Below are 27737 nucleotides of genomic sequence, written 5' to 3'. Positions count from 1 at the left end.
TTACTGAGGAAATTACCACTGATGACCATCATAAAGGTTATCTTTTATGCCTTTATGTCTCTCTTTGCACATATTGGCTTGTGTAGAGAAGCCTTGGTGACAAGAAATGACTGTTGGAAATTACTCTGCAGGCACTATCTTTGTACAGTCTGATTTCACAGAGAGATGCCTTCTTAATGAGCCCACTAAGGAAGGAAGGAAGGAAGGAATAAACTTTGATGCATGTTCCAGGTGAAAATGCTGATGACAATCTCAAAGTAATTCTAGATAGCTCGGTTCAGTTCATAACTGGTGTCACAAAAAAGAAAGGAAATTTTAAAAGGAGGGTGAAACTCAAATTCCTAAAATTTCACATATATAAATGTCACGCCAGACCAAAAGTATTTTCCATTCTGTACTTTTTAATAGCCTTTCCTTAAGTAGTGTGCATTTCCTTGCAGTGAGCTGATCTAAAGTAAATCACTGCATTTCACACACACACACACACACACACACACTATTACTTCAGTGCCCGGTTAATGCCGTTTTCTCAGGACACTGACAAGATTTTCATTCATTGCTTGGTACTATATGAAAGACCATGTCACAAAGTCAGACTCGTATTGGGCAAAAGTACACTAACTGACCAATGGGGTGCCAATTCAAGTACAAGCTCATCCGTTATGCTGTCCAATTATTTTTCACCTTGAGATCAACTCTGAGTCTCTTTCTGAATGAGGCCAGCGTTTAATCTTGTATCAGCATACAGCACTGTTGTGTGCAACATTACTCTTGCTTCCTTTCAAAATAAGCAGTTTTAACCATCACACTTTCATACAATGTTGAAATTGGGTCAGAACACCTTCTGACTTGATCCCTCCACTTTTATCACATCATAAAAGACATGTAAGATTAGACTAAGGGTCCATTCAGTGCAGCAACCAATTTCCAACAATGTTCAGTCAAATGTTTTGGGAAGGGCATAAGTTGAGAAAAAGACAAGACCTTTACCTGTTTGTCTTATTGCAAATAGTATAACTGCCAGTGAATATGTAGGCTTGTCACATAGCTAATACAAATACAATACTGTAACACAATAATTGCATACAAAGCTTGGATACGTTGGGGTTTATTAATTACAGCTATCAGATTCCCCACTGCTGACAATGACACTCCAGTACTGGTATCCAAGGCTCTTTTTTTCTGGACACTAAAATCACAGACTATATGCTCCATCACTGAACTTCAGTCTCTTGTAAAGAGTATGTTTACTGTGTAGGTTAATCTATAATGGGACAAGTGGAAAAGATTGTATCTTGCTCCTTTCCAAATCTATCATGCTACGAAGGTTCACGCCTGGAACCTTCTTCCCCTGCAAGCAAGAGCCATCACTTCTTTAACCAGCTTCAAAACGGAGTTGAAGACCATCCTGTTCAGGGAAGCATTCCCAGGCATTGCATAACTATCACTTGCTATTTGATGTTCTTTTGTTGCCTGTTTTATTGAATCACTTCCTGTCTTGCCATGTACTTTATATGTATTATGCTACTAGAGAGGTCCCTTCCCCACCACCACTCCCTTCTCCTTTTGTGTCATGTCTTGTTAGATTGTAAGCCTGAGGGCAGGGAACAGTCCAATTAAAAAGATTGTATGTACAGCGCTGTGTAAATTTACAGCGCTTTATAAATAATGGTTAATAATAATAATAATAATAATAATAATAATAATGAATCCGTGTGGACCATTCTGTGGATTATCATCATCGTCACAAATATTTGCAAGGAATCCTTCTGAAGATTTGGGAAATATTGCATTAACAATATTGTAACTATAGTTTTTTGTGGGTTTTTCTGAAGATGCCAGCCACAGATGTCTGCTAAACGTCAGGAATACTCTTCTAGAACATGGCCACATAAGCCCAAAAAACCCACAAAATACTATGGATGCCGGCCATGAAAGCCTTCGACTTCACTGTATTATAACTAATATATGTCCTGTTCATCCTGTACTACAAGGCATATCTGGCTTCAATCTGAGCAGGTTTCCCATTTCTAACATACCATGTTTCAAGATGTGTACAGAATAACGTTCTTAAGTCAGCATTCAATTGTTCAGATCCACTTTCTCAGGCCACAGTGACTTCCCAAATTGGTTTTGGGCTCTCTAATACTTTGAGTAACTGCATAAAGTTCAGGCAGAAAATGTAAAATCACATTTAAGAGGAAAGACTAAAATTCAGGACCACAGAGGATGGCAACTGTACAGTGCTGACAGAAGAGCAATCTTGATTGAGTTCTTGATTTCTATACAGCTTGGGTCCAGGTTAACTGAAAGACATATTCTCCTTTTGAACCTGCCTGGGTTTTGAGGTCTTCTGGAGAGGCCCATCTCTCTGCCCCAAAAACTACAAGTATGTCGGGCGGGAACACAGGAGGCCATGGTGCTTGCTCCCAGGCTCTGGAACTCACTTCTTAGAGAGGTCCGATTGCCAGCCTCCTTGCTTTCCTTTCACAGGCAAGCCTTTGTCCAGAGGAAAAGGAGCTTCTCAGAATGTGCTCTGCTATTTATTTGTTGTTTTCTTTTTAATGATCATGCTTTTACCTAGTATGTAAAGGGATCTTGTCACAAGGGTGCCCTGGTGGCACAATAGTTAAATGCCAGTACTGCAGCCACAAGGTTGTGAGTCCGATCCCAGGCAGGGCTCCAAGGTCTACTCAGCCTTCCTGTCTTTTCTAGGTTGGCAAAATGCGTACCCAGTTTGTTGGGGGAATTGTCTTACATATCGTAAACTGCTTAGGGACTCCTAGATCCCTTTCACATGTATTCTCATTCAGCAAGGTGTCCCCCATTCTATAACTGTGCATTTCATTTTTCTGCCCTAAGTGCAGTACCTTACATTTCTCCGTGTTGAATTTCATTTTGTTAGCTTTGGCCCAGCTTTCTAGTCTATTCAGGTCATTTTGAATGTTGATCCTGTCCTCTGGAATATTAGTTATTCCTCCTAATTTGGTGTCATCTGCAAATTTGATGAGTATACCCTCAATTCTGTCATCCAGGTCATTGATAAAGATGTTGAATAGCACTGGGCCCAGGACAGAGCCCTGTGGGATCCCACTGGCCACTTCTCTCCAGGATGAAAAGGAGCCATTGTTGAGCACTCTTTGACTTCGGTCAGTCAACCAATTACAAATCCATGTAACAGTAACCTTGTCTAGCCCACATTTTACAAGTTTGTTTGCAAGAATGTCATGGGGAACCCTGTCAAAAGCCTTACTGAAATCAAGATATACTATATCCACAGCATTCCCTTCATCTACCAAGCTGGTAATTTTATCAGAGAAAGAAATCAGATTTGTCTGGCATGACTTCTTTATCTGAAACCCATGTTGACTTTTTGTGATTATGGCATTGCCTTCTAGATGTTCACAGATTCTCTGTTTAATGATCTGCTCCAGAATCTTTCCTGGTATTGATGTCAGACTAACTGGATGATAACTGTTGGGATCCTCTTTATTCCCTTTTTTGAAGATGGGGACAACGTTTGCCCTCCGCCAGTCTGCTGGGATCTCTCCTGTTTTCCAGGAGTTCTGAAAGATTATTGCCAACGGCTCCGATATTACATTTGCCAGTTCTTTTAATACCCTTGGATGTAGTTCATCTGGTCCTGGAGACTTAAATTCATTTAGATTAACAAGATATTCCTGTGCTATCTCTTTATTTATTCTGTGCTGAAATTCCCCTTTTCTGTCCTCTGCTCCATTATCCTCAGGTTGAGCACCCTTTGCCTTTTCTGAGAAGACTGAGGCAAAGAAGGTGTTGAGTAATTCTGCCTTTTCTCTGTCTTCTGTTAATATTTTTCCATCTTCTCCATGCAGTGGCCCTACAGTTTCCTTCTTCTTCCTCTTGCTGCGGACATATCCAAAAAAGCCCTTTTTATTGTTATTAACCTCTCTAGCACGCCTGAGTTCGTTCTGCGCTTTAGCTTTTCTGACTTTACCCCTACACATGCCTGCTATTTCTTTGAATTCCTTTTTTGTGATTTCCCCCTTTTTCCATTTCTTATACATGTTCCGTTTCAAACTTAGCTCGGTTAAAAGTTCCTTAGTCATCCATCCTGGTTTCTTGAGACACCTCCCGTTTTTCTTTCTCACTGTATCTCTCTTTTGAGAAACTCCCATCCGTCCTGAACTCCCTTATCTTTTAGTATTTCTGATCACAGGATCCCCCTCAATACTTCTCTAAGTTTACTGCAATCCGCTCTCCTAAAGTCTAGGATGCATGTCTGACTATGCCTGGCTTCTCCTTTCCACTGTATAACAAACTCCAGGAGAACATAGTCACTTCCACCAAATGATCCCACCACTTGCAACCCATTAACCAAGTCATCCTTGTTGGTTAGGATCAGATCCAAAATAGCTGACCCCCTTGTTGCCTCTTCCACCTTTTGGACAATGAAATTGTCTTTGAGTCAAGTGAGAAATTTGCTAGACCTTGAGGATTTTGCTGAGTTTGACTTCCAGCAAATATCAGGATAGGTGAAGTCCCCCATCACTACTACATCTCTCTTTTCTGAGTGTAGAATCTGTTCTAGAAAGGAGTCATCCAATTCCTCCATCTGACTTGGGGGTCTGTAGTAGACTCCCACCATAACATCCTTTTTGTTTCTCTCACCTTTAATTTTTATCCAGATGCTCTCCACCTGGCTGCCAGTATTGATGTCCTGGATCAGTAAGAAAGTTCCACGTACTGACAAAATCGTGAATGAGAAGCAGGAACAAAGAAGTAATTGAATTTTGTGTTCACAATTAGGATTGTAATGCTCATAGTCTGGTGGTGATGTGTGCCTTCAAGTTTTTTCCGACATATGGTGAGCTTAAGGTGGCCCTATCATGGGGTTTTCTTGGCAAGCTTTGTTCAGAGGAAGTTGGCCATTGCCTTACCCTGAGGCTTAGGGCATATGACCCAAAGTCACCCAGTGGGTTTCATGGTCAAGCATGGAATTTAACCCTGGTCTCCATATTCATAGTCCAATGCTCAAATCACTCTGGCAAGCTGGCTCATGGTGCTGCAATTAAAAACCCTCTATCTGTGATATCTCAGTTGTGACATTTCTTGCAATATCTGCAATAGTCACATAACCATCCCTGCAATGTTGTGTTGTGTTAAACAGCAGTGAAAAAACTTGGTGATACCACTTGAGATTTGGTAGTCCTGATAATATTATTAAGCAGACTTGTTTAATGGTGAAATGATATTATCAGAACTTATGGTGCTAAGTAAAATGTTTAGCTTTCAAATTCTAAAGGCTCTTGTTGCAAAGCCTCGATTTGCCCACAACAGTGAAAACAGTCCAGTATTGACACGAAGTCTATACTTTGTCACAAAGTATATTGATACTTTGACACAAAATCAATACTGTTCAGTATTGACACAAAGTAACACAAGTCAAGAAATGAGAAAAAGGCTAGAATTAGGAAGGATAAGTATGAAAAAATGAGACAAGATCTTAAAGTGCACAGATATAAAACTGAATACAAAATAGATTTAAAAGTTAGGGTCATCCAAGCCATTGTATTTCCCATCACCATGTACGGAAAATGAAGAAAGTTGATAGAAAATAAATAATAATAATAATAATAATAATAATAAATTTTATTTATACCCCGCCCTTCCATGAATATGATCAGGGCGGCTTACAAAATTTATAAAAACATTTCAATACAGAGTTAAAATTCAGTATAACAGTTAAAAAACAATTACTACAAAAAACGGGAACAGGAAGACAATAAAATACACATTAAAGGGCAGAAGAAAAAGAACAAAAGTTTACATTGGTCCGGAGTCAAAAGGGAAAAAAAAGGGGGGCAGGAAAATAAATAAACAATCTAAGGTGGGAAGGCCAGCCGAAATAGATATGTTTTCAGCTGTTTTTTAAAGACAGCTAATGAGGCGGCGGAGCAAAGCTCTGCAGGGAGCTTATTCCAATGTGAAGGGGCAGCAATAGTAAAAGCCCTCTGTGAGGTCCGTGTAAGGTTAGACCTAGGGACCTCCAACAGTTTAGTCCCGGAAGTTCTGAGTGTGCGAGGCGGATTATAGGGGGAGAGGCAGTCCTCCAAGTACCCTGGGCCCAAGCCATTTAGGGCTTTATAGGTCAAAACCAACACCTTGTACTGTTGGTCAATTCATTTGGGATGTGGTGCTGGAGATGAGTGCTCAGTGTACTGCTAATAACCAAAAAGATGAACAGATGGGTCCTAGAACAAATCAAGCTGGAAGCCAAGATGACTAAAATTGAGGCTGTCATACTTTGGACTCATCAGGAGAAGGCATGACTCAGTAGAAAAGACAATCATGCTAGGAAAAGTGGAGGGCAGAAGAAAGGGAGGAAGAATGAATAATGGATGGATAGGCTCAATGAAGGAAGCCACAGCCCTGAGTCTGCAGGACCTCAGCAAAGCAGTTGAGGTCTTGGCGATGTCTCATTCATAGGGCTGCCATGAGTCAAAGTCAGTTTGAGGGAACTTGACAACATCAAATTTATAAACTAAAAAAAAAAATTAAATTAAATGTATCGTTCAAGTGAAGTTAAGTACAGTACTTTTGAATCCCTTGTTTGCCCAAGGGGAAAATTCTCCCATTGAAATCAATGGAACAGTCAGTGAATTGTGCTTAACTTTGAGTCAATTATGTACTGAATGTTTTAGGGGCTTGCATTTTAAAAAAAAAAGATCTGAAATACATAAAGAAATCCCACTGCATGTTATATTTCTTAATGAAATTAGCTTAGTTACACATTAGTGTTCATATAACAACAGAGCTGTTTTTCTGAATTGTCAACACCTTGAGGAAATTTCCATCCAGTTATTCACTAAATAAAATGCATATTCACTCTTTCATTTGCAAGGATTAATTGTTTCACCTTTAATGTCACTTGGAAGGAATCTGTAAATGCTAAAAGAAATCCTTCAGCCTTTCTTTCAATCGGCTGAAGAACGAGCTGCATTATTTTTAATGCTTTATTTATGCCCCAGTTAGAATGGGCTTTCTGTACCTGCCACTGTAATTTATAGTAGTAGCTGAATAATAAAACATAGCTATAAAGTTTTGGAAGAAAATGTTCAAGGTCAATTGTCATCTTTCAGCCTCCTAGATACAATGACCCACAGCCCACTATTTGAACAGATGTTGAGTTGAAAGACTTCGAGCTCCAAAGCCAAGTTTGCTTGATGTAAAAATTATTGCAAAAGGGGCTCCAGAATTATAATATTTTTAGTGCAGCCATACAGTTTCAAAGTATTAATTACAATAGTAATAAACAGTCATAGGATCAGTCATACAGAACATCAAAATAATGTCATATAGGAGGAGCCAGATCAAAATGTCTTTTCAAAAGTTATTGCAAAAAACTTAGTAATATGACTTTCCATAATTCTAACCACTTAGTTTGGAACTTATATTGTTTTTGTTAGCTGCCCTCAAGTCAACTCCAACACATGTGGATGAGACATCTCCAAGAATCCCTCTCCTCCACTGCCTTGCCCAGATCCTGCAAGTTCTTGCCCATAACCCCCCTGATCAAGTCTATCCATCTGGTCTGTGGTCTTTCTCTCTTCTACCCTCAACCTTTCCTAGCATTATTGTTTTTTCTAAGTGATCTGTGCCTTCTCATTATGTTGCGAAAGTGCAATAGTTTCAACTTGATCATTTTTGCTTCCAAGGAGTGCTCTGGTCTGCTCTGTTCAAGAACCCATTTATTTGTCTTCTTGGCTGTCCATGGTAGCCTAAATATTCTTCTCCAGCACCACATTTCAAATGAGTTGATTTTCTTTCTGTCTGCTTCCTTCACTATTCAGCTCTCACATCCATATGTGGTAACTGGGAATACAATGGCCTGGACAATTCTGACTTTAGTGCTTAGTTGTATGCCTTTGCTCTTCAGTATCTTTTCCAGTTATTTCATAGCTGCCCTTCCCATTCCTAATCTTCTTCTTATTTCTTGACTGCTGTCTCCGTTTTGTTCAATGTTTGATCCTAGATATAGGAATTCTTTAACTATTTCAATGTCCTCGTTGTCTAGATTGAATTTGTGTATTTCTTCTGTGGTCATTATTTTTGTTTTCTTTATGTTCAGCATCAGGCCTGCCTTTGCTCTTTCATCTTTGACCTTCCTTAGTAACTGTTATAATTCCTTAATATCTTCTGCTAATATGGTGTCATCTCCATATCTTAGGCTGTTCATGTTCATTTCTCCTATCTCCTCCTTTTTCTGATTAATTCTGCTTTTCTTGTGTTTTCAGCATATAAGATTACAAGTAGGAAGACTGGATGCAGCCTTGCCCCTTTTCCTATTGGAAACCACTCTGTTTCTCCAAATTCTGTTCTGACAGTGGCCTCTTGTCCTTGGTACAGATTCCTCATCAGGACTATCAGATGTAGTGGCACCCCCATGTTTTTGAATGTATTCCATAGCTTTCCGTGATCTATACAATCAAATGCTTTGCTGTAATCTGTGAAACACATGTTGGTTTTTGTTTTTAATTCTTTGGTGCGCTCCATTAGCCATTGTATGTTTGCAATGTGGTCCTACTGCCTCTTCCTTTTATGAATCCTGCTTGCATCTTTGGGATTCCTCTCTCTCCATGTATGGTTGGAGTCTATGCAGCAGAATTTTGAGCATTATTTTGCTTTCATGTGAGATTAGTGCTATTGTCCTATAGTTGCCACAGTCTTTTGTATCTCCTTTTTTGTGGATTGATATTTGTATTGAGCAATTCCAGTCTGTTCGCCACCTCTTTGTTTTCCATATTTGTTGGCATATTTTAGTTAGCACTAAGTTGCATCTGTCTGTGTGCATTGTAGCAGTTCAATTGTGATATCATCAGCTACTTTTCCCATTGCCTTTATTGCAGATTCCACTTCACTTTTTAGAATTTGGGGTTCATCTTCATATGGCTTCTATATTTACTCTATAAGTAATTATACAGTCGCCTCCTCCTAACTCGCGGATCTCAGATCCACACCCTTGATTACCTGCAGAAGGGCAACCTCTGCTGTCTCCAGTCATGTGCATGCCTGGCACACACCCCTTTCGAGCCTATGAGGCTTGAATATGCACAAGCCTCTGTCTGAGGGGAGGGGTCCGGCACAGATCACCCATGAAAATGGAGGACCAACTGTAGTTGGACTTTATTCAGTGTTGGAAGTTTGCTACTGCAACAGTGTGGTCAAGCACAAGTGGGGAAACAATCTCCCTTTGCCACCAACAGGCCCCTGAGAACACCAAAACCTGCCCCAGGGTGCAGGATGGGGAAATCATCCTGATGTTGTCTAGATGTGGCTCTTATGACTTCAGGAGGGGAAAAGAAGGAGATTTTATAACAAGCACCGCTGTCATGTTGGATTTAGCATTTTGTATGAATCAATTTATCAAATAACATTCAGGTACATCTTTTAAAACAGCTAGCTATTTTAAGATTGTAATTGCTATGCTTTATGAACAAATTTTATTTTTAAGACTGTGGCTTTTTACTTGCAGTTATTGCATGCAATTAATATCTGTAACATATTACTGTATGCTTTCAAGTCATTTTTGATCTATGGCAACCCTAAGGTGAATCTATCTGGGATGTTCTTGGAAAGATTTGTTCAGAGTGACTTTGCCTTTGCCCTCATTGGAGGCTGAGAGAATGAGTTGCACAAGGTCATCCAGTGGGTTCCCATAGCTGAGTAGTGATCCCAATCCTGGTCACCCAAAATCATAGTCCAACACTCAACCATTACACCATGCTGGCTCTCTGTGTAACATATGCATATGATTATTCTCATCAAATGCACCATACATCAAACAAAATGAGGAGGACAGAACATACATCTGTGTTAGCAGTGCACAAATACCTACCTTGCTTGGACTAGTGTGTATGTGTGAACATACATGCATATGTATAGTCGCCCCTCCTTTTTCGTGAAGGATCCATTCCAGAACCCCGGGTGAAAATGGGAAAAAAAAACCACGCATATTTAAGCCCTATTTGCTTGAATGGAGGCACATTCCTGTGGGAGTGTGCAGGCACGCGCCCCATTTTAACTCCTTCCATTTGCCCCCTGTGGGTAATCAAATCAAAAATGGAGGGAGTGTTAAGGAAAAAGCAACATGGGATATACAGTGAATGAAATAAAACATGTATGTGAGAGTCAGGGTGACTCAGCAGAAGCAATCAGGAGCCACACAGGTGTAAAAGGTAATGGAATTAACAAGTCCTAAATGCCAAGGACAGAAATGCAAAGTGGATAATTGAACACACCTGAGAATTGTTAAGTGGTCAAGGAGAAATGATGAAATCATTAATTATGGGATGAACCAAGAGAACCAATGAGAGTGGTTATACACGCCCACTGGGTGGAAACAGACAACAGTGGGTGGTATCTTGCAATGACTATAATAATGACTATGAATCCCAATGTATTGTGTGGGTAGTAGTAGTATTGTTGTGTTGGATAGTTTTGGAGCTGTATATAGTAGAATAAAGTAGATCTTTTATATAAGACTACTGAGTTGTCTGGTGTCTTGGGTGAAGCTACAAGAGCCAGCTGGATCCTGAAGAAGTGTGAAGACTTCTGTGGAAGCAAGAGTGAGAAGACTTGGAGAGTTTGTCAGGGTCTTCAGCCTATTCTCTGTAACTCTGCTGCTTTAGAGCAAGATTATAACACTGGCCAAAACTGGTCAGCGCGGTGCATAACAAGGTGGTGAGTTCAAGCCAGAGGTGAAGAGCTACAACTCCCATCATCCCTGACAGGGAGGACTGTACAAGCATTCTCAACTTCTGCAAGACTGTATTTCAGTATCAAGCTAAGGGTTCTTTAAAAAAAAACTTTCACTGTTTGAGGTCTATGTGCTCCTCTTTTGCTCTTTCCAAAATGTGCTTTTCATGAAGCACTACATCAGATTATATGACATATGCTATTATGTACACTACATATTAATTCAGGTTCTATGACATATTTTATTGCACACACCAAACAAGAGAAAATCTGCCTCCCCAGTCAAACCTAAATTATATCTAAATGAGCATGAGCTGCCGGTCTATATACAAGAAATCTGGCCTGAATTTTTTCAGGTGTTTAATTAAGGCTGAAAAAGAAACTGTTATATAATTTTGCCTAAAAAATCATCTTTCTATCTCTTCTCTATATGTATTTGATAAAGACTGGAACTGAGATAAGAACTGGGTTTACAGGTATGAAGACAAACTGAATATTATTAGGAGCCCTGGTGGCACAGTGGTTAAATGCCTGTACTGCAGCCATTCACTCAAAACCACAAGGTTGCGAGTTCAAGACCAGCAAAAGGGCCCAAGCTCGACTCAGGCTTGCATCCTTCCGAGGTCACTAAAATGAGTACCCAGACTGTTGGGGGCAAATTAGCTTACTTGCTAATTAGCTTACTTGCTGTTCACCGCTATGATCTTTGGAATAGCGGTATATAAATAAAACAAATTATTAAATTATTATACTAGCTTCAAAAGTTCTACCTGCTGAAGAAACTACAGTACATACTCAAATCTGTTCCAGCATCCCACAGCTTTAGCCAACTATGCCACATTTCCAAATTATTCTTCATGATAATGTGTGTTTCCAGAAAAGACTTTTCTCCCTACCAACCAATATTTTTTTTTATTTGGGGAAGATGGAGAACAGTGACAGCTTCTATCTGTATCCCTTCTCTGTTTCCCCCATATAACTTGATACATACAGGGGTACAAGGCAGGGGTATAAATCAAAATGATGAAGATGAAGATGATGAACAAGTCCACCATGTCTTTAAACTAGTAACACTAGGAGTCCTCCATCTGGAAGCACCAATTAAGGCCAAAATGCAGAATTTAAAGGAGGAGAAGAGAGAAGCTTTGAAAACCTCCCTAGAAATGGGAACAGTGGTGCATTGGCTTAATTGCACTGTAGGAATATATTTAATATTTAACTTGTGACAAATAATCCCATGATTTCACTGGAATTACCCATGTGGCTAAAGTTAAATAAGTTTTATGCTGAAGTCACATTTCTGAAGTACTTTCAAGTATTTAATATACAAAAATGTATGAAGATACAGACTGGACATTGTTCATCTAATTTAATTAGATTACTGAATGTCTTAGATACAAAGTGTCCCCAATCAGTGAACTGGCCAAAAAACCAAATCACTACATCCTTCTGTTCACATATAGATGTGATTCCAAATCATCCATCCTCAATGAAGTCTCCTTCACTGCACCAGCACCATTCTGGAGAGTCTCCCCAAACCTGGCTTTTCCAGAAGGAGGCATACTGAATCCAATTCTTACTCCCTGATTTTCCAGAATAGCTTAGTGCAGCTGTAACATAACTCATAACTCACTTCAAATGCTACCTAAGGTGGAAAGAATTTCAGGCAAATGCATTTATCCTGCCTCATTCATAAAACACAGGCAGAGCAGATATGCTGTCATGTAAATAACAGGGTCCTAAAGCAGAGTGAAGAAAGCATTCCTCTACAATCAAGAGGAAATGAAGGGAAGTACACTTGTCCCTCCATATTCGCTAGGGTTAGGGGCACAGGACCCCTATGAATATGGAAAAAAAAACATGAAAAACAAAAACACCATGTTTTTACCTGAGAGGACACCTCTCTAGGAATCTCTAGGTCCTCCAGTGCAACTCTGTGGTCGACGTCTGACAGACATTGACTACAGAACTGCATTGGAAGAGCTAAAAATGCCTAGTAGAGTATTCTCTCTAGGGATCTCTAGGTCTTTCAGTACAACTTTTAGTTAAAGTTGACCATAGAGTTGCACTGGAGGACCTAGATATTTATAGAGAGAACATATTAATCAAATCCGTGAATAAGCAAATCCGCAAATATCAAAGCCACAAATATGGAGGGATGAGTATACATTTGAGATGTCTCCAAATGAAAGCTATTTTATTGGACAACTTCCCCCACATAGCAGTAAAAGACACATAGGGGCTCGACAGATGGCTCCGTGCCGCCCGTCTTTGTCCCGAGTTGGTGCTGCAGTAGCCGCATGCTGCAGCACCAATGCGCTGCCAAAAAGAAGCTGCCTAGAGCAGCTTCTTTTTTAAAGCACTGCAAACAGGAAAGAGCACTGCCATGATGCCACTTCTTGCCTGTGACATCTGGACACTGTGCGGCACTTGCGTCATCATGGTGCCTCCTATGTGGATGGGAGGCCACCATGATGGCGCTGGCGCCATGCACTAGGGTTCAGGAGTATGTGGTTGCTGCATGCTCCCCAACGATGGACTTATTCCACTGAACTATACCTACCAGTATCCTACTAATATCCAGGCACCCCCTTCTGTTGTCATATTTGGAATTAGGATATGTCACATCATAAGAGAAAAAGCATATGGTAAAAAGCCAGAAAAAATACAGGAACTGTCCAATATTTCATCACTATTTCAAGGAACTAAGGACAGCAAATAGTAATTCACTGTTTACTCAGAACAAAGCATTTGAGCCAAAGTTCAATTGACAATAATTGCCCTTGGACCCTTTGTTTTTATAGCCAATATTTAGTTATTATACCTAAAGTAGTACATTAAACCTTGAAGTGCAACCCTGAATTAAAGCCAGAGGACTAAGCCATCTCCACAATATCCTTTGTGAATATTTTATTTACATAATGTAGTGCAATTAAATCAAGGGGAACTTTCACACTACACACTTATAGCATTATGATTCCACATTAACTGCTATGATTCCATTCTACCACTATGGAAACCCAGGATTTACAACTGAATCCGTCCTTTGAGGAAAATCAGAAAAAGGGATTATGAAGTGGATTATAGAAGCCATGCAATTTATTAAACCAGTAAAAAACACCCAGTGAAAAACCTGTGGGCTCAACTGTAGGTGGAAAGATGTTATTCTAAGCAAGAGGTCTATTCACTGGAAGATGATAAGGGAGAGATCTGATATATGTATTTCTGAGATGATAAGCCTTCTTCCTGCTTAGTTGCTACATCAACCAGAAAGCCTCTCCAATTCTAGTTTTTAAGTGTGTTTGTGCATATATAAAAAAAGGGGGGGGGGCAGAATCCCACATTGCTATATTGAATTAGTCTAAGGGCACAGGTGCTTTGCAGAGCATCCATCCATACAATTATCTTTTTCCTTGCACACCCTGCCCTTATTCAGCATCAATTTCACCTTCCCTTTCTTCTTTGAACTCTATTTAACACAAGGATGTAAGAGCAATGTTCAGTCAGACCAAATGCCTACTCTTGTCTAGAACTGTTCCCAGCATGGCCAAATGCCATGGCCAAAACAGATGACTCTATACTCATCCCTCCACATTCATGGGGCCAAGGACCCTTGTGAAAGTGGAAAAACTGCAAATATGTGTGTCCCCCCCCCCAGGAATAACTTAGTGTCATCTCCCACTAAGAGCACCATCCATAACTCTCTTTGCAACCTTAGAACCCATATCCTCCCCTACATTTCCAAAGTGTTTCCACTTTCAAACTGATGTTAACAATCATGACTACAAAAAACTCACCTTCTCTCCTCCTCTGCATCTTTCCCCTCCTTCCTGGCCTGACATAAGCAACATCGTATCTCCCCACTTTGACAAACTTTGCATTCTCCTCATTTCCAAAGTCTTTCCACTCTGAATCCCATGTTTGCAGCCATCACCACAAAGGGAAGGTAAGATGTTGCTTTTATATGGACAGGAGAGAAGGAGGAAGAGTGGAGAAAAACTGGATCCTCCCGGGGGTGGCTTCAAACACTGGATTCAAAGAGAAGGTCTTTGGAAATGAGGAGGATACAAAGTTTGGCAAAGCAGGGGAACGTATGGTGTTAGTTCTGGCTGGCTGGGAGTAAGGATGAGGAGGAGAGGGTGAAGAGGTTGACCTTGTTAAGCAGCAGCTACAAAGTCACAAGTAGTCAAAACCGCAAATCTGAAATTTGTGAATGTGGAGGGTTGACTGTACACTGTGGCCGCATTTTACGTGGGTGCGTCATACACAGCTTTCAACATACGCTGAAAGCCGCGCTGAAAGAGCCCATCTCGCATCCCAGAAGAATTAACAGGGCGCGCACCCATGATGTGAGTCCCAGTACTTCCCATGGGGCTCCAGCATACGCTGATTTCCCCTTACGCGGACGGATCCGGGACAGATCCTCACGTAAGGGGAGGGCCCCCTGTACAAACCCCCATGAGCATAAGGGCATAGCCTCATGTTACCATGGATGTTCCTAAGGAAAGTGGATCTGATCACTGTACCTCCCAATTAAACTCAGTAAAATGTAACAGCTGGTCTATTTCTAAGTGTCTGGTTTAGAGAACACACAACAGTGATCTTTTACCAACTGCACAAGCTTCCAGTTTGCTTCTGAGCTTAATTCAAGGTATTGATTTTGGCCTACAAACCCTTAAACAACTTGGGCCCAGCATAGCTGAAAGATTACCACTTCCCATTTAAACCTGCCTAAAGTTTTAGGCCCTGTCGTGTGTCTCACCACCACAAGAGACTAGGTTGTTAGCAGGACTTTTTCTTTCATGATATTCTGACTATGGAACTCTCTCTCAAGGGAACTCAGGCTGACTCCATCACCCCTTAGTTTCCAGTAGGAAGATAAGACTCGAATATGTTATGTATCCTATGACTCTCAAAACCACACTGCTCTGATTATTTTAACTGTATGTGATATTTTTAAAAACCTACTTTTGAAGAAGATGTTTTAATCTGTTCTTAAATCTTTTTATCTAAAAGATAAAATACATCTGCTAAAAAATATTTAAAAACCGATTAAAGCTCCTTTATCTAGTATACATCTGCTCACAGGACTGAGTGTGGTGCAATGTTTAGAGTGCTGAACAAGATAGCCTCAACAGACCAGCGATAAATGCTGGCTTGAGGACAGAGTGTGGGTATGGTGTCCATACGATGCACACCTCGATGCTGCCCTGACACTGTCATCATACCGTGCGCCCAACCATACTTTTTGTGGCTCCTTTTTGCACCTTGGAAAGGTAGGGGCCATGGTGTGTAGTTGCCATGGCCCCAATCCAGTGAAGAAAGAGGCAGCTGTAGGCCACCCCTTAGGGGCTGTATTTCAGCCCCTAAGACATTGGGAGTTCAGGGCACAAAGCCCCACTCAGCCATGGAAACCCACTGAGTGGCCTTGGGCAAGTCATAGCCTCAGAGGAAGGCAAAGGCAAACTCTCTCTGAACAAATCTTGCCAAGAAAATCCTGTGATACGACCACCTTAGAGTCGCCATAAATTGGAAATGACTTGAAGGCATACAACAAGAACATTTAGTCTGGGGCCCTGGCAAGCTGAGAGACAATAAATGAATGAATGAATGAATGAATGAATACCTTATATACTGGAAATAATGACCATCCATGATGGCCTCATCTTCCATGAATGTTTCTATTCCCCTTGAAAGCATCCAAGTTGATGGTTGCAAATATATCCTGTGTTACAGTTTGACAATGCACTGTGAGAAGGACTATCAGGTATAGACACAATATCCCAAGCAATACATAAATGACAGCTGAAACTTAACATAGCATAACTCGCAGAACATTTTAGAAACAGTGCATTCAGTCTTTCATACTTTTGAAAAACGTTTTCCCTAGTTTTCCCTAGTTCATTAATGAAAAAGCTATTCATAATATAGGAGCCCTGGTGATGCAGTGGTCAAATGCCTGAACTGCAGCCACTCACTCATAAACCACAAGGTTGTGAGTTCAGTACCAGGGGCTCCAGGGTTGACTCAGACTTGCATCCTTCCAAGGTCACGAAAATGAGTACCCAGCTTGTTGATGGTAATTAATTTACACATTGTAAACTGTTTAGGGAGTGCTTAAGTGCACTGATAAGTGGTATAGAAATGTATTTACTATTGCTATCTTTGGGAAACCATAAATGCATCATCTATCAACATCCACACTGAAAGTTAATGGAGGGCTCTTCTATATCAGCATAACAAGGACTCAACAGAGAAAAGTCAATTAGATAAATCCCCACATGTCCAAAGAACATTTGACACAGACCACTTGACTAAGTGTTGCACTAAATTCTGCCAACCACAGAACTTTTTTTCAAACTCTTTTAGGAGGGAGGCACTATGTCCTTCATACCAAATTTAATGCTAGCCTAGCATGGGGAGAACTACAGCCATTTTGTTGACAGAACATTATCATAAGGTTTGATTCCATGAAACAAAATCAAGGGAGCTTTGATCTCTGCTAAATTACCCTACACAATCATCCAGATCCAAAAAACTGCAAGCACAGTTGTAGGCTGCACATCTGTCACTCCATTCCTAGACTTTCCCTCCCAGCTATGACCACCCCTGCCTCAAACAAGGCCAGACTGGTGAGAAGGGCCAGGGTGTGGGCATCATTTTCTGATGTCTGCTCAATCATCAAATGTCTCAAGTGCCAGGAGAAAAGTATACATAAAGAGTGCTGCCCTTTAACCAGCTGGCTATTGAACTCTTGCTCCACTGGTGAATCTGCATGGGAAAGCTCATTTTCCAGTACAGATTTCTGTCCCTGGCTGAGGGTCATTGTGTCATAGGTTGAGAGGGAATACAAATAATCTGTCTCCGCTTTATATGCTTTACACATGCCATAACCCTCTGCATATATAACTATATTATCCTGGATTTCTGCTCTCTGTGAAAGCTGCTACAAATGGTTAGAACAACCTTTTAATCAAACATTAACTCCACAGTCTTTGTATGAACAAGTGCATTGTTGCTTTCCCAAGGTCACTTAAATCAATCAATACACTTGGATGTAACAAAAGTGGTTTTTAGGCATCCTGTGCTCAAATGTAAATTCTAATAATAAGTATGTGTATCAGTAGGTATCTTGCAATTTCATTCAAACTGATGGATACTAATAGCATCCCTTAATTGAAATTAAAATAGTAACCATTACAGTGGAAGGGTTTTTTTTTTTTAAAAAAAAAAAGGAAAGGAAAGGAACATTAAAAAAATAAAATGAATATGGTACTACACTGAAGAGAACAAAATTTTGGCAAGCTGCAATGAGCTTTAGTCTACCAATGACATACTAGCAAAGGTGTCACTATTTCATTCATCCATGTGGACAAGTTTAGATTTTATAGGATTTCAGAATTACCGATAAGGGATACTCAACCTGTACTATACTGTACCAAGGGACCAGCCCACTAGGTAGTCATTTAGCTCAATAATAATATTTCTTTTTTGAGGAACTCTCTATAATTTTCACACAATTGCAAAATTAATACAAAAATTAAATGACCATTTTGAAAATGCTGCTGAACCCAATATTCAAAGGCCCTCATATTATTGTTGATGAAATAATACTTGATCTGATTCTACATCCATATATATCACTGAGTGCTCTAGGTGTATTGTGGAAGCCATACTTCTCTGCATTTTCTATATGAAACTAATCTTCTGTCCCTATAATCTTTTATTGCTATATTGTTCAGTTTTTCCCTTACTGTTGCCTGACTTGATGCATAATTCAAAAATGGATTGCCTTTAGTTGATAAAATACAGATCTTAACTTATTTTGAATTGTACTTGCTTGCCAAAGGGCAGCTTTTATTAATTTATACATTTGGCTGTGTATTTGTCTTATACTTCTCCAAAAACAAAAAATCCTAACACAAAGAGTAGCACAAGCAGATTAATGTATCCTCGCCAATATCCTAAGTGCATTTTTCTCTGAAATAAAATCTGCTAATTCCAATGATTAGTTTGGAAGTGTGTCTCTTCCATTCCTGAGTCAAAGCCAAGCAGATAACTCTGTTTTTACTCACCTCCACCATAGGTAGCAGCCAACATAATTGAAGACACCCATGCAATGTCACTGTACGATGTGTCAAAGAAATCCTGGATTTCTTTGAAGAAGATTGCTATGCTTTTAGGGAAAGCATAAGAAAATCCAATAGATACGAATGCTCCAATCAGTACCGCCCATCCCCATCCTCCATCTGGAGGGGTATGGGCCAGGCCTCTTTCTGCTGGAGGTGGCATGTCAGTGCTAAGTTAAGCCCCTGTGAGTACTTCTCTGGAAACCCTGGAAAACAAAGTACACACTCACAATCAGCTTGTAACACATTCCTATTCACTGTATCGTATTCCTGGACACAATTCAAAGTGCTAGTTCTAAAATGGGTCTGAAATCTGGATGTCTGACAAACAGCTTGTTTTATTGTAATCCTGCACAAGAATTAGGGTTTTAGGAAGCCACGCTTGGTGTGATACCTGGGAGTCCATCCATTGATCAGGGCCTTCTCCCCAGCTAACAAAGGGTTAACTGTGGGAGAGAGGGGGGTATTGTGACTTTATGATGCCACTGCAGATGTGAGGGCAACTGTGCATCTGTTGGGCAACAGATGGGCTTTGGGGGAGTACCTTCTATATGGCTGCTGAGAGAGAGGCCAGAGAGGCCTGAGAGCAGAAGAAGGCCCGAGGGAGAGCAAAGCCTCAGCATATGGGCCTGTCTCTTATAAGTTTATCTCATGGCACTTGCAGGAATGGGAATGGAATGGAATGACACGGAACAGGGACTGAATGGGTGTTACCCCATGGGAGAATGCCACCGATGCTGCTGGGTGTGCCTAAGCCATTCCCCATCCATTTCAGGATGGGGAATGGCTTGGGGACTCCCGGCGACATCAGTAGTGTTTCTCCCACAGAGGTAACATCTTTTCTCCCCTTCTCCATTCTGTCTCCCATGCTTTTCAACATTTACATGAAACCGCTGGGAGAGATCATCCGGAGACATGGGGCGCGGGTTACCAGTACGCTGATGACACCCAAATAGTCTTCTCTATGTCTCCGACTGATGCAGTGACTGTCTGGAGTCTAATGGGCTGGTGAGGAAAACCGACTCAGTCTGAATCCAGAGAAAACAGAGGTACTCGTGATAGGTTCCCCCGGCCCGGGGATGGCAGTGGTTCCACCTCCTGAACGGGATCACGCTTCCTGTGAAGGACTCAGTACGCAGTTTGGGGGTGCTCCTTGATTCGTCGCTCCACCTTACATCTCCGGTGGATGCGACGGTCAGGAGCACCTGTTATCAGCTTCGGCTGATTTCCAGCTGCGTCCCTACCTGGACCGGAGGGACCTTGAAACGGTAGTACTGCTCTGGTAACCTCTCGTTTGGACTTCTGCAAGCGCTCTACATGGGGCAACCCTTGTAATACCCAGAAGCTACAATTGTGCAGAATATGGCAGCCAGGTTGGTTACTGGCATACCCAGAGCCAGCCACATAACACCAGTGCTGAAAGATTTGCACTGGCTGCCTATTCGCTTCGGGCCAATACAAGGTGTTGGTTATGACCTAAAGCCCTAAATGGCTTGGGCCCAGGATACCTTGAGGACCGCCTCTCCCCATACAATCTGCCCCGCACTCTCAGAAACATCTGGGCAGCACCATTGAGGGTCCCAGGAGCCAGACTAGCCTCCACATCAGGAGGACTTTTACCAATTGGCCCCGAACCTCTGGAATTCTCTGCCCATTGAGCTCCGCTTGGCCACCTCCCTGGCCCAATTCAAAAAGGGGCTGAAGACCTTCTTGTTTAAATCAGCATTCCCTGATACAGGCCCCACTTAGCCTCCCCCCCCCCCCGTCAGCACGTGGCAAGCTGGCTAGAACGTTTTAATGTATTTGTTTTTAATATATTGTATATGTATGTATTTTTAATGTTGTACACCGCCTGGTTATTTAGAAGGGCGGTATATAAATAAAATTGTTATTATTTTTTTTATTCCCTTTCTTGTAAGTGCCGTGCAATAAACGTATTAGTCAGGGAGGTAGGTTTGGGTATGTTTAGCTGACTGAATTTATCATTTTGTAATTGATCCTTAAATTTGTGCCTGAAGGACCAGTTGTCCTCCCTGTTTTGCTCTTTAATGTTCGTTACTTCATAATAAACCTTTTCCTTCTTACTCTGCCTCTTTATTCATTCCTTTTCACAGCCTTAGTCGCTAGTGTCTATTCTGGTTGCCGGTTACCAGGAGAAGGCCCAGCAATGTCTGAATTCATTGCTGAAGTGTAACAGGTTAATTATTGGTGGTGGCACCAGTTGTTTGGGAGATTAAAGTGGTCTCAAGAGGTCCCATCCAGCTCAGCAGGAGTGGACTGGGACCATAGAGAACCTTTCCATGTTGGCATTGGGTTCCTCTGCTTTTGTCTTACTCCTGGGAGGGAATTTAATACAGGTGGAGGAAGCAAAGAAACATCACACTTTAACTGCCATGGCTCAGTACATGGAATTCTGGTATTTATAGTTTATTGTGGCACCAGAACTCTCTAACAGAGAAGGCTAAATATCTCACAAATACAAATCTTAGATTCCATTGCATTGAGTCATGGCAGTTAAAGTGGTGCCAATGGGTTATTTCTGCAGTGCAGATGCAGCCTGAGTGACCTGAGTTAGTCACTTTCTCATCCTGACCTAACCCACAGAGTGATATGAGGATAAAATGAGGTGAAAAGCCACCTTGGGCTATTGGATGAACGCAGAGATAAATGTAACTATTGCTGAGAATATGTACTTCGGCATATCATGAGACTCATAGAAAATATGATATATTGATAATATTAATATTGTTATATTGATAATTTTGGTAAAGTGGGAAGCAGTAGGGAAAAAGAAAGCCTTCATTACAGGTGGATAGATTCATTCAAGGAAGCCATGGCCCTGAGTTTGCAGGACCTAAGCAGGGCTATAGATTATGAGGTCTCATTCATAGGGTTACCATGAGTCAAGGCCAACCTGATGACAATTAACAACAACAACAAATAAATAATGTTTAATTAATTTCTATCCCGCTTTTCTCCCCGAAGGACCCAAGGCAGCTCTTATACTGTTTCAACAATATAGTGGTAACATTGTGTGTTTCATATTGTCACCAACATCATCAAGAAGAATAGAATCACAGAATCCTAGAGTTGGAAGATACTTCAAAAGCCATTCAATCCAACCCCTTGCAATGCAGGAACTCACACATCAAAACCCCCAACAGATGGCCATTCAGCCTCTGTGATGAAAACTCCCAAAGAAGGAGACTCCATCACACTCTGAGGGAGCGTGTTCCACTGTCACACAGTTTTTGCTGCCAGGAAGTTCCTAATATTTAGGGGGAAGCTTTCCTGTAGTTTGAATCCACTGCCTGAGTCCTATTCTCTGAGGCAGCAGAAAGCAAGCTTGCTCCATCCTCAATATGACGCCCTTCAATATTTTAATAGGGCTATCCTATCACCTCTTAACCTTATCTCCTCCAGACTAAATACCCAGCGTCTTAAGCCACTTGTAATTGAACATGTTTTCGCCCTTTCATCATTTGGTCACCCTCTCTAGAACTGCTTCAACTTATTTTTTCATTTCTTCTCTTTAAGAGGAGCGTCCTTGTCAGTGGCTGAGAGCACAATTCTAGACCTGTTTCACTTAATAATAGTAGGAAATTATTCATTTAATATTAAACTGTTAATATAAAGTACTACTAATAAAAATTACTGTTGTTGTGCATGTTTTTAAAGTAAAAGCTCACTCTTGAAACTCCAGATAGTAGGAAGGATAATTTTAAAACCCCTGATAGAATCAAAAACACATTCTCTTAAACTAACAGCAAAACTCTGTTTGATCCCAATGTATTCGGATCACATTTTTGTACCTCCTATAATGCTGTTAAAACCAGTTCTGGCTCTCTAGGCAACAGCTCTTGAGCAAAGGTGATGGACTAAAAATTTAAATCAGGATAGGAATCTAATACAATCAGTTCAGTTTTTCCCAAGAGCTGCTTCCCAAGCTGTACTTTAAAAAAAAAGGTTGTCATAAAGATTCATGCAAATCACCTAAGGAAGGCTACTGTGTTCATCGTTTCCTGTAAATACACATGTACAACCAAAAGCTTAAGAAATGTTTTGTATCACACTAAAGAGACCTATGTTTTCTGCCACGTATTACATTCTTCCACCTCCTCTCCTCCCTCCTCCCACTGAATTAACTGAGTAAAAAACTACTTTTGCATTTCAGTTTGTAGCAATGGAAGTAAGCTGAGGTCAAAGAGGTAAGTGGGGGGAGGAGACACAAAACTGGGGCATTTTAAAACTGCTGAAAAATTGTGGTGACAAGGATTAATTGGGACATTTGGAGGTTATGCTGTCATATCGTAGGCATGCATACCATTACATTAGTAAAAGGGACATGCCTCAAAATTGCTTAAAAGATGCATCTTTATTTGCTATAAAAGCACAATGCCTTTCAGCCTAAGGCCTTTCAGTACCACTTCAAAACAGAGCTGAAGAAGTTTCTGTGTCAGGAAATCCAAGACCACTTACAGTGGGCCCTTGGTATCCGCTGCAGTTTGGTTCCAGTCCCCCATGGATACCAAAATCTGTGGATGCTCAAGTGATTTTATATACATTTGAAAATTAAATTGTTGTTGTTGTTTCTGTGTGCCTTCAATCATTTCAGACTTATGGAAACCCTAAGGCAACGCTAACATGGGGTTTTCTTCACAACTTTTTCGAGGGGATTTGCCATGCCATCCTCTAAGGGTGAGAGAGTGTGGACTTGTCCAAGGTCACCCAGTGGGTTTACATAGCGAGCAGGGATTCAAACTCTGGTCTCCAGTGTTGTAGTCCAACACTCAAGCCACTATATCAGGTTGCTATTTCCTAAAATGGTATAAAAGATAAAAGATGTTGCTATAGAAACAGCAAAATCAGTTGCTTTTATAATTATAACACTTTGGAATATTTTCAAGCTGTGGATAGTTGACTATGTGGAAAAACAAATCTGTGGATATGGGGGAGGCAAAGTGTAGTGGCAAAATGAACACCATTTATGTCCTATTTGCCTTCCATAAAAGCACAAGATGGTGTATGTGCAGGAGATAGTGGAAAGTTTCATCTTGGCATTACTACCAAACTTACTACTTACTCCAGCAATGCAGCTGCATCATCTTGTCCTCAAAACTGTGAAACTATGCTGGAGAAAGGCTGTTACAGTTGGAAAAGAAGCTATCTCTAATCCAAATACATCTGTGCAATCTGCCAGCTACATTTCAGATGCTCATTAAGCAATGCTTACACTACACATAGTATCAAACTATAGCTTGGGGAAGAACATGTTGCACACAAACAACCACACTTTTACACATCTGAAAAACTGTGTCCCGACTCAGTTCAATTTATATTTTCATTGCTGTTCTGTCCCAAGGGTAGGGTGCTGGACAGCAAATGCAAAATTAATACTCCTGAAAGAGAAAGTTGTTGTTGTGTGTCTTCAAGTTGTTCTGATTTATGGTGACCCTAAGGTAAACCTATCACATGGTTTCTTGGCAAATTTCTTCATGGGGGTGAGTGTCATTGTCATCCTCTGAGGCTGAGAGATGTGACTTGCCCAAGGTCACCCAGTGGGTTTCCATGGCTGAGCCAGGATTCACAACCTTGGTCTCCAGCTGCTCCCAGTCCAGTGCTCAAACCACAACACCATGCTGGCCACAAAGTGCCTGCCCTAAAAACACTGAGATCAGCACTTAAGATAACACTCAGTCATTCATCAGTGTGAGTCTTGTTTAGTAGGTACTAAACAATTGGACTTAGCCTCATGTTGTGAGACATGCTGTATAGCGCATGAGACAATCAGATTAGTGCCAAAGGGAGCTCAGACGCACATAGTACTGAGTCACAAAAGGCCAGCAAAACTGAAGGTATGACTTAATTCAGGTGACAGAAGGGGTGGATTTAAGCAGGAAGGGTTAAATCATAAGTTTATCACACTGGGGCTAATTTCGGCATTAAAGGAGATGAAAGCACATTTAAAGCATCCTGCAAAAAAGCGACAACGGCGGTAATTGCATAACGGATTATCACACACAATTTCACAATAAAATGATATGGAAATGCATTGTTGCTGAAATCCCAAGTAAAAAGATGTGTGTTAATGCTTCTTTGCAATCACTTTAATGGCAGGTTTTGTGTGATGCCATGTGACATTGTTGTGCGTAATTACACAATTTTGATGCACTGCTGAATTCCATAGGTTTGTGTGTGAAAATCCCCTCTTGAGAAACCTGCCAAGCAAACCTTGACTTAGCATCACTATAAGTAAAAAAAATGACTTGGAGGAAACAACAACAAGAATGCCAAACAATGGGTACGTATGGGCCATGGGTGTTGGGGTGGAAATGAAATTTACCGATGTTTGGGATTTGTTGTGCTATTGTTGCCGTGCTTTTCAAGGGGTTTCTTGGCAAGTTTCTTCAGAGGGGCTTTGCCATGACCCTCCTCTGAGGCTGAGAGAGTGTGACACACCCAGCGTGGGTGATCAGCAAAACTAAGGAATGACTTATTCAAGGATGACAGAAGGGGTGGAATTCAAGATTAGCTATGTTAGTCTGTAGATTGGTACTAGAGAGATCTTGTATTACCTTTATGACTAACGGAAAGAAAGAAGTTGGCGGCATGAGCTTTCATAGACTTCATCTGCTTCCTCAGATGCATTGGGTTTAAGCATGCGAGGAAGAAAAGGCTATATTCAAAACTCCTCTGAAGAAGCCTCCAAGAAACCCTATCAAGTCAAAAACTTGAAGGCATCCAACAACAACAGCAACAAATGGCAAACTAAGGGGCAAATGGGTGACTGGAGACGGAGGGGGTGAAGGAAATATTCCCTCTTCTGTTGTGTGCCTTCAAGTCCTTCCAAAAGGCCCTAAGGAGAAACTTCTTGGTAAACTTCTTGAGAGGGGCTTTGCCATGGCCATCTGTGGGCTGAGAGGTGTGACATGGCCAGAGTCGGGTGACCAGCAAAACTGAAGGTGTGACTCAATTCAAGGATGACGAGCGGGGGGGGGGGTTAAGCAGGCGTACGTCAAAAACTTGGAGGCACCCATCAACGGGACAGACTAACAACACATGGCCGTCCCCTTGCCCACAGGGCCTCATACTTGCCCATTGGGAGTCACTGGGGAATACTTGCCCATAGGGAAGATGGGGTACTTACTTTCCATATGTTTCCCTCTGGGCAAGTATTCCCAGCCATTCTCTCTGGGCAATATGCTTTCCCTAGGGGCAAGTCCTCCCAACAACAGCAGCAACAAATGCCAGGCAGGAGGCGGAGGGGCTGAAGGAATAGTCCCTCAAGTTTGGGAGAGTCTTCTTGCTGTGTGCCTTCAGGTCTTTCTCAAGGAGACCCTAAGCTTCTGGGCAAGCTTGATGAGAGGGGCTTTGCCCTGGCCCTCCTCTGGGGGCTGAGGAGTGTGACTTGCCCAGGGGGCATGCAGGGTCTGGCAGCTGGCTGCCAGGGGCGCAGCGCCTGAGAAAGGCCACGCTGGCAGATGGCTGGGCCCCCTCCGGACACGTGTCTGGGGCCCACAGCCAAAGCCCGCCGCACCCCCCGCTTCCCTGGCAAAGGACCAGGGGCGCGGGGGGAAAGGGGCGCCCTTCCTTACCTGTGCTCCAGGTCGCCCCCTCGGTGCCAGCAGCCCTCGCCTGGAGTGGCCTCTCTCTCTGGGGCTCAGAGGGAGCTGGGAGCAAGACGAGGAGGAGGAGGAGGAGGAAGAGGCGGGCTCCCATGGACAGGAATGGGGGGTCTCTTTGGGATGCCAAAAGAAACCCCATGACACCCCCTTAGGGTCGCCAAAAGGACTTCAAGACACACCAAACGCACAAGGCGGACCCTGTCCTGGGGAACTGTAGACTCAGTCTGTGGAGAGGTCTTGAAGACACTCCCTGAAAGAAAGACGTTGGCAGCAGGAGGCTTTCCTAGACCTCGGTCTGCTTCCTCAGAGGCAGTGGGATCGAATAATGAGAAGGGCATAGAGAGAGATCCATCTTTGTAGCACCTCTGAGACTCACTGAAAGAAGGAAATTGGCAGCAGGGCTTTCCGAGGCTTCAGTCTGCTTCCTCAGATGCATGGATATAACAATAATGATATGATAATAATAATAATAATAATAATAATATGTAGAGAGATCTTCTAGCCCCACTGAGACTCACTGAAAGAAAGAATTGTAGGCTTGAGCTTTCCTAGACTTCAGTCCACATCCTCAGAGGCGTTGGATAATAATAATAAATTAATAATAATAATATAATAATAATATAATAGGAGAATCTTGTAACACTTTTGAGACTCACTGAAAGAAAGAAGTAGGCAACTGAGCTTTCGAGACTTCAGTCTCTGTCCAAATGCAGTTGGATATAATGATGATGATGATGATGATGATGATGATGATGATATAATAATAATAATGTAGGATCTTGTAGCACTTTTGAGACTCACTGAAAGAAAGAAGTAGGCAACATGAGCTTTCTGAGACTTCAGTCTATGTCCAAAGATGCAGTTGGATATAATGATGATAATTAGAGAAATTAGAGAAATCTTGTATCACTTCTGAGACCATCTGAAAAAAAGAAATTGGCAGCATGAGCTTTCCTAGACTTCAGCCTCCTTCCTCAGATGCATTTGGTGGAGTGGAAGCCAGGCCCAGACATACTGTCTATATGCCATTTGTATGTGAGGATGTCAGTTCAAATTACAAATCCTTTGTGTATGGAAATGAAGTTGCAGGTCCAGTTTTAATGAGGCATAGGAGACTGGTCTTGGTGCATGGAGATGAACGGGTAGATGCAGTTTTGCAATGGGACTAGCCTGCAGTGAGGGGAATAGATGAATGTTGGGCACCCCCATGAGGATGGGGTCTGTTGTTTAAGTAAGTGCAGAGGAG

The 27737-nt window shown here is 41.6% G+C and overlaps 1 protein-coding gene across 3 annotated transcripts in view; it reads right to left on the bottom strand.

The window, feature by feature from the left end:
• Positions 1 to 26565, bottom strand: part of LOC121923312 (monocarboxylate transporter 2-like) — a 43529-nt gene extending 16964 nt beyond the window's left edge. For 2 of the 3 annotated variants that reach the window (XM_042453641.1, XM_042453642.1), the window contains exons 1-2: positions 26462 to 26565; positions 18813 to 19072 (exon numbers count right to left, since the gene is read on the bottom strand). In XM_042453641.1, the coding sequence (XP_042309575.1) occupies positions 18813 to 19029 (217 nt within the window). In that variant the 5' untranslated portion in view covers positions 19030 to 19072; positions 26462 to 26565. The remainder of the gene's footprint in view (positions 1 to 18812; positions 19073 to 26461) is intronic. The other variant, XM_042453643.1, reaches the window with a different exon arrangement.
• Positions 26566 to 27737: the final 1172 nt, after the last annotated feature.

Source organism: Sceloporus undulatus, chromosome 2, assembly GCF_019175285.1.
Source record: "Sceloporus undulatus isolate JIND9_A2432 ecotype Alabama chromosome 2, SceUnd_v1.1, whole genome shotgun sequence".
NCBI classification, from domain to species: Eukaryota; Metazoa; Chordata; class Lepidosauria; order Squamata; family Phrynosomatidae; genus Sceloporus; species Sceloporus undulatus.
The sequence above is the reverse complement of the archived record's forward strand: the minus strand, read 5'-3'. Positions and strand labels throughout refer to the sequence as shown.